The sequence below is a fragment of the Lotus japonicus genome, chromosome 2, assembly GCF_012489685.1.
Source record: "Lotus japonicus ecotype B-129 chromosome 2, LjGifu_v1.2".
Lineage (NCBI taxonomy): Eukaryota > Viridiplantae > Streptophyta > Magnoliopsida > Fabales > Fabaceae > Lotus > Lotus japonicus.
In genome coordinates this window covers 19023389-19030775 of record NC_080042.1, presented here as the reverse complement: position 1 = coordinate 19030775, position 7387 = coordinate 19023389, and the positions used below count along the sequence as shown (strand labels likewise).

The 7387-nt window shown below is 34.8% G+C and overlaps 1 protein-coding gene across 3 annotated transcripts; it reads right to left on the bottom strand.

The window, feature by feature from the left end:
- Positions 1 to 966: 966 nt before the first annotated feature.
- LOC130737728 (caffeoylshikimate esterase-like) lies at positions 967 to 6272 on the bottom strand. 3 transcript variants are annotated; one of them, XM_057589562.1, is made up of 8 exons: positions 5861 to 6272; positions 4590 to 4619; positions 4372 to 4498; positions 4102 to 4248; positions 3252 to 3382; positions 3035 to 3172; positions 2513 to 2611; positions 967 to 1410 (listed from the first exon to the last, which is right to left on the bottom strand). In XM_057589562.1, exons 1-8 carry the CDS (start codon positions 5990 to 5992, stop codon positions 1177 to 1179), a joined length of 1038 nt encoding a protein of 345 aa, XP_057445545.1. In that variant the 5' UTR covers positions 5993 to 6272; the 3' UTR covers positions 967 to 1176. The 3 variants fall into 3 exon arrangements, with proteins under 3 accessions (XP_057445545.1, XP_057445546.1, XP_057445547.1); XM_057589563.1 differs by lacking the exon at positions 5861 to 6272 and adding an exon at positions 4741 to 4839; XM_057589564.1 differs by lacking the exon at positions 5861 to 6272 and adding an exon at positions 4766 to 4836.
- Positions 6273 to 7387: the final 1115 nt, after the last annotated feature.

Here is a 7387-nt window from a genome sequence, read left to right as displayed (position 1 = left end):
GGATTCAGTTCACTTGAAGTTCTGAAGACCAGAAGCTCTGAAGGATCAGAAGCTCTGAAGGTTCAGAAGTTGAGTAGTGAAGATTCTGAAGTCCAAGAGTAAGCTGGCTCTGAAGACCAAGTACTTCTCCTCTGAGTCAAGAAGCAGAAGGTACAAAGGTCAGAGGATCCAAGCTTCCCTCTAACTCTGATCACCAAGCTTCACAAGTTCCAACATGAAGCATCGCTCTGAACAGAAGTCAACTAGGATAAAGGTCATGTCACTATCCAAAGTACAAAAGCAATTGTACCATTCCTGACGACCTTACCTAACTTATTCAGCCACAGCAGAACCTAGAAAATCCAGATCTGCCTTCCAACGGTAGCATTCCATGCAAACTTCCAAACCTTAATCCTTGGAGTATATAAAGAGGCTGAATATGAAAGATGCCGCTTTAAGAAACTTTGTTCAAGCTTTCGCGAAATTCAAATATTCTCTTAAGCAATCTTTCTTCATATTGTACTTATTGTGTTTACTATTAGCTTTCTGAAAAGCATTTCTTTGTAAACCAAAACTTTCAAACAGTTGTTTGCTTTTCCTTAAGGAGACCAAGGTTGGTCAGATCCTTGAGAAGACTAAGAGAGTGAATCTTAGTGATAGCTAAGTCATTGTATTGTTAGTCACTTTGCAGGTTGCAAGTGCAGTTGTAACAAACTCTGATTAGTGGATTGCCTTCATTCTAAGAAGGAAGAAATCACCTTAACGGGTGGACTGGATTAGCTTGAGGGATTTATCAAGTGAACCAAGATAAAATTATTGTGTTCTTTCCTCAAACTCTTATCTTAGCACTTTCATTCTCGGTGTTTGAAGAGATTTGTTAAAATCTCAAGTCGGAAAAGTTTTTAGAGTAAAAACGCTATTCAAACCCCCTTTCTATCGTTTTTCATACCTTCATCTACTCCATGTCAAACAAAGGAGGTTCCAAAGTTAAACCTTAATCAAGCAAGCTTAAGGGCCAATAGATTTTGCATTCCCACTATATTTCTTTATTTCTGTATTATTCACATTAAACAATGCTACACTAGTAATTGACTAAGATGGTAAAGAATAAACAACTTCAAATTTTGATGTTCAATCTACCAAAGTAGAAGTAAATATCAACTGAAAACAATCTGAATATTCTTCTTTTGAATAGTATCAAGGTGAAGATTGATAATGTTTCAAGCTGTGGTCATCAAGCCAAGAAATGATGTCACCAAAAACTTGAATTATTACTTCATCAGGCTCACCCGCAAGAAGAGCATGGTAGGCATCATTGTAAAGCTTAAGCTTCTTGTCTGAACAGCTTGCTTTCTCATACAAGGCTTTGCTCACTGATGGATCAGTCACCGTGTCAGCATCCCCATGAAGGATTAACAATGGTAGAGAGACCTGTTTTCACAGCCATTACATGAGATGAATAATTTCATTGAACTATTATATATAATAATTTTCATTCCATGGGAAAAATGTGAAATTTCATATACAATCTCATGAATAACTCTACCCAAAAGCTAGCAGGAGTGAGAGTTGTTCTACCATTTATACGAATTATTTTGTTTATTTTTTAGTCAATGTACGATTTTCAACACCCCTCTCACACCCAAGGTTAGATATCTAAAGCGTGTAGTTTGCAAGAATGAACATCTACATGTGACACATATATGGATGGTCGATTTTCAACACCCCTCTCACACCCAAGGTTAGATATCTAAAGCTTGTAGTTTGCAAGAATGAACATCTACATGTGACACATATATGGATGGTCTCCAATAAATGGATCTATGATAGACTCTGATACTATCTTAGAATTTGGGTTAAACATAATTCTACCACAAAAGCTAGCTCAAGAGTGAGAGTTGCTCAACCATTTATACGGACTATTTTGACCATATTTCCAGCCAATGTGAAATTTCTCAACACAATCAATAACCAATAGTTTATCCTCCTATAAAATAGGAGAAAAAGGGGGGGGGAGAAAAATCAATAAATACAAAAGAATTTGAGATGAAATATCATGCTAAACAACAAAAATGAACAGGAATAGGAATAGGTAAAGCAGAAGGAACAAGACAGAGTTAAAAGAGTATGCAATAGTGTATCAACTATCAAGATATAATTTCCTTTCAAACCCCAAATGCTTGCTTTCTGCAAAACAAATTATTGCTTTTAACTATGAGGTGTTCAAAAGTAGCATTTTCAATCCCAAAAGTCCTCTGCATCTTATGGCTTATCAGTTCAAAAATCCAATTAAGGCTGACTTAAATTAACATTAACAGAAATCTTTTTTTTCATGAGTAGTAGTTGATCAAAAACCACTTCTGCAATTTCATTTTATAAGGGGTTGGAGCATTTGTCTTTATTTTAAAGATTAAGCCTGAAAATTATCACAAAATAGTTCAGGGAGCCACTGAAAGAGTTTCTTCATTCAGATTCAGCTTGGGTAGACATATTTAACAAGGAAATGTATATTAGTCAGAAGATGAGAGCATACTTCATTCAACCGCCGTTCTATTTCTTGAGTAGTTCTAAGCATTTCTAAAGCGCTCCGCAAGCGTGGTTTGTCCTTGTAAGCAATGACATTATAGGCTGCCTGGAGAGACATTCAAAAGTGTCAAGAAATTGCTAATAATGATCTAAAAAAAGAAATGAATCAGAAGAATTGGAGAAAAATTGAGTCAATAGAGGTTCAGACGGAAAGATAGATGGGTTATTGTGTTCAGGCTCCGTTTGGAAAAGTTTATACGAGCTTATCTTATAGCATAAACACTTATGCAAGTATTTGTAAGAGTTTATGCAAACAGCTTAAGATCTACCTATAACCTGTTTTGAGATTATCTTCATAAGCTTCTCAGGTTAGCTTATGAATAAGTGTTTATGCCTACCTATAACATATTTTGAGCTTATTTCAATGAATTTCTCAAATTAGCTTATGAATAAGCTCTTATGCGATAAGCAGATAACAAAGGTGTATCAGTAGACAAAAAACAGTTCTGTGGCATTACAAAATACAAACCTGCTTCCTCTTATTCAAATCTCTGAATGCTGCATCTGCTAAATCCTTTTGTGGAACTAATTTATGCTTCGGAAGAACATTGGCTATACCAATAAGGATCTGAGTGACCAACTTTGATGGAACCATGTCATCTGCAATCTAAACAAATTTTTCAGGTCAAAGGGAGATCATAGCAAATCCAATCAGAACCTACATGATTGTGTTTGAGGATTAATACTTTACACATTGGTGCACCAAGAATGGCGCCATCCCATGCATTAGGTTGTTTCAGGTGCACCTTCAACGCGACAGCTCCACCCATGGACTCTCCAAATAGGAAGCTGGGAAGAGAATGGAACTCAGGGTTTTCTGCCATAGAATACAGTAGTATCAAATAATCAAAACCCTCATATATATGTTGTTCAACTTGTTTCCAGTGTAAGATGAAATAAGTTACATGTAATGTTCACAATTTAGTAAATAGTGAACTTGCATTGTTTCTATTTTATTGCCAAAGTTCAAAATGACTTATAGGAGACAACTGAGATATTTCCTTCATAAAAAATATGCACTTTAAGTATTGCCTATATTGGAAAAGTTGAAAGGAATAATATTTTCTAATTGATAATTTGAGTAATGTGTAATACACATGAGACATAACTTAGAACTACAGTACATAGATAAGTGTCCTTTTCTATCTCAACAATTATCTACAAAACTAATCCTGTCAAGGTACATAGACCACCAGGATACAATGCAGCATTTGATCCCCTTCCTAAGGAGCAACTAATTCTAACTCATTAAATTTATAATGATTGCATTTCATGATGACTGGAAAATGTATGACAGGGGTTAATGGGGGATCCGGATCAACTACAGTCACATTTTGACGCAGTTACTGCAGTCATTCAACATTAGCCATTGCATTAAGATCAAACAATATATATTTGATCTCAATAATTTGGATATAAATTATTTACAGGCTAGAAATATGAGCAGTCCAATCCTAATTGAACAACTTGGATTTGTGACAGAAGTGCAGTCTGCGGTAGTAAATTCGGATCCATTGATAGGAGTATGTAAAGTACCTCTGATTTTGGAGTACTGCTCAATGACATCATCAACAAGCTCATCAAAACTGGGAATAAAGCCATGGAGACCTTCTGAAAGACCAAATCCAGGATAATCCATAGCAAAAACTCCATATCCAGATGATGCCAGCTTTCTAGCAACTCCTGCAAATGAAAGATTCCAAGTCACAATTGAGTTACTATTCCACAAGATAACTGAATTTAGTTACTTAAAGTTATAGCTAGCTAGCAGTTCCAATTTCCAAATACAAGGTAGCTGCTACATGCCTTCAAAGAAAAAGGTGCAAGTGTCTCCATAACCGTGACAGAAAAATACAGCTGCTTTGGGCTTAGATTCCCCAGGAAGCCAGCTTTTATAAAAGATCTCTACGCCCCTTGAGTTCACCTCATAAGTCTGTTGCATTTGCATAGAACAAAACATCAAATTAGCAATTGTTTCAAATTCATAGCATGAATGTGTTTCAAATTCAAACAAAACTTCTCACCTCTTTCATTTTTAGTCCATCACATGGAGTCTGCAAAGAATGAAAAAAATGATATTAACATTTTGAAGAAAACAAAATTTTTACTCAATTCAAGTGAAATATCACATCAGATAAAATGATACTAGTGTTTTGTAGTGATAAATCATGTAACCTTTAAAATCTCCCATGCTTAATACCTAAATAAATACAGGATGTGATTGAATTAGGAAAACAATCTATGTGTTGGTCTCACTTTCCCTCATTGTTGGTCTTACTGCCTTTAAGGCAAGATGCCACTTGGGTGTTTTTATATCTTACGGGTGTCCTCCACACAGGAGGCAATTCTGTTCGAGCTGGGTACATCCACCACACGGTGGGGCTAACTCTCCTAGTGAGAGTTTTTTCCATCTACAAGACTCAAACCCTAGACTTTGTTTAAGGGGAATCAATCATGTACTACTTGAACATAAAAAATCATATAAAATTTAGCTGTTACAATCAGCTTAGTATAGTGAAATTTCCCATCACCTTATTTTGTATTTATCTATCTTTTTATATAAATATATTAAATAGGTAAAATTTTGTTAAATTTTTTGAAGAGAAATAAATACAAAATTTTAACATAAAAAATCATATAAAATTTTATCATGAGCGATAGACGATAATACACCTAATTGGTGCTGATTGCAGTAGTTAAAAGTGATTGTTTAAATTTCTAGGTCAAAAATTTAGTGCTACACTTATGAAGACTTTTAGCCTTTACCAACTTGAATCGAAATTGTAAGAGCAATGTATATAAAAAAAATACATACTCTTAATGCAATCAGGCAAGTAAAAGAAGTTGCAAGTTGGCTATAACATTTAATAACTAAAAGCCTAGAACAGACTCTCTCACTTTACCTAGTAAAAATGAAAGAACAGGCCCTCTCCCTCTTCCAACTACCCTCTAAGTCTAAGGAGTTGCCAACAACTACAAGCAATCACAAAGTCAATATTTTATCCCCACGTAACCATGTTGAACTAGGAGATCTCAACAACCATGTACTATCACCAAATACCAATTAATGTCCACAGAACTAAAGAAAGAGAAAACCAGACCAAAGCCAAATTTATTGCAATACAGCACCTGGATGCAGAGTTACCAGAAACAATATTAAAAAAATGGATTAAAACTTTACTCACAAGACAAAACAAAACCAAACAAATAAGTGGGATTCATTCAATCAATTCCATAAACAACAACAACAACAAACAAAAGAAACGAAAGAAGACCAAACCAAAGGCACACACACCTTAAACAGTATATGATCAATCCCAAGCTGAATATCCTTGAAGGCTTCACGTGCACGCTTTCTAGCGCCCACTTCATCCATTTTAGCATCCAAAATCTTCTGTAATTCATTATCAACACCTTCTAGCTTCATGGTTGATAATTATTTTTTATTTCCTCAGGAAACAGAATGCACCCCTGAATTCTACAAATTCTAAAAACTTGGAATTGGCCTGATTTAAAGACCCAGAATACAGAATCAAACAAATTGATTCCGGCATAACCCCGAAATATATATACATGTATATTAAAAAAGAAAAAACAGAGTGGGAACAGAACAACAACAAAAAAATTCTTCTATTTTACTTTTAAAAGTTCCAACCATCCAGAAGGTGGTATCTGAGTATCTGTCATTAGCTTTAAGATTTCAAAAAATAAAAAAAACGTGGAGAGGATCCGAAAAATATGGAAAATTTGACTCAGGATAAGGACAATGACAGGGAAATATAAAAAAGGGAATGTGGTGAAGAGAATTAAAAACAATACTATTTAGTTAATAATAACCTTTTATAATGGAACAAAAATAATAACCTTTTATATTATTGATTATTTTAGCTATTAATCGTAAAATATCTCAAAATTTCATATTTCAATGCTAATTACTAATTAAAAAAGTGAAAAGAATTTTATAATCAATAAAGTAAAATAAAATAGTACTTTTATATAAAACAATTATATTAGGTATAGAACTTTACATTAATGACAATATTTTTTTTTAAATGACAATATTAATTAGTTACTAACAACTTTTTATGTTATTACAATATTTTCATTAACCATTAATTAGAAACTATATCAATTTTTATTAAAAATATTAACATGTTGGAATCAAGGAGATGAATCAGTTTAATACAGCGCTGCTTGGGAAAGCCGTTTGGCAAATGGTTCAGAAACCAAATAAATTGTGGGTAAAAGTATTTGAGCACAAATATGTCAAGGACTCTTCAATTCTAAATGTTCAAGCGCACCAGCAGGACTCGTCAGTCTGGAAGGGCATTTTACGTGCTCGAGACCAAGTTGGGCAGCACTTTAGCTTCCAGCTAGGTAATGGTGAAACGTCGATTTGGTACAAAGATTGTAGCGGGACAGGCCCAATTGCTAAACAATTTTCATTTGTTAATATTGCTGATAATGAGTTGAAGCTGAAAGATGTTTTCCCGGATACCAGTTGGAATCTTAACCGATTATATACTATCCTTCCTGCCTCTGTTACTAAGAAGCTGTTGATGATGCAACCGTCTCTGTGTGCGACTCGAAGCGATGGTTGGATTTGGACGGTGGGTAGCACTGGGATCTATTCTGTTCGCGATGCCTATGCTTGGCTCAATGATGCTCAACATAATCAGCAAGAGGACCGGAGACTTGGCTGGGTTTGGAAGCTCCAAGTGCCTGAGAAAATAAGGATGCTTGTTTGGCTGATTCTCCATAATGCTATTCAGGTGAACCAACTCAGAGTTCGTTGCCATTTAGCTGTGGATGCAACCTGTAT

Coding starts and splice junctions, on each gene's coding strand:
- LOC130737728 (XM_057589562.1), bottom strand. CDS start 5,992: ATGAAGCTAGAAGGTGTTGATAATGAATTACAGAAGATTTTGGATGCT. Junction 4,499..4,589: donor ATGGACTAAAAATGAAAGAG/GTGAGAAGTTTT, acceptor CAAATGCAACAG/ACTTATGAGGTGAACTCAAG. Junction 3,173..3,251: donor TTGGTGCACCAATGTGTAAA/GTATTAATCCTC, acceptor AAATTTGTTTAG/ATTGCAGATGACATGGTTCC.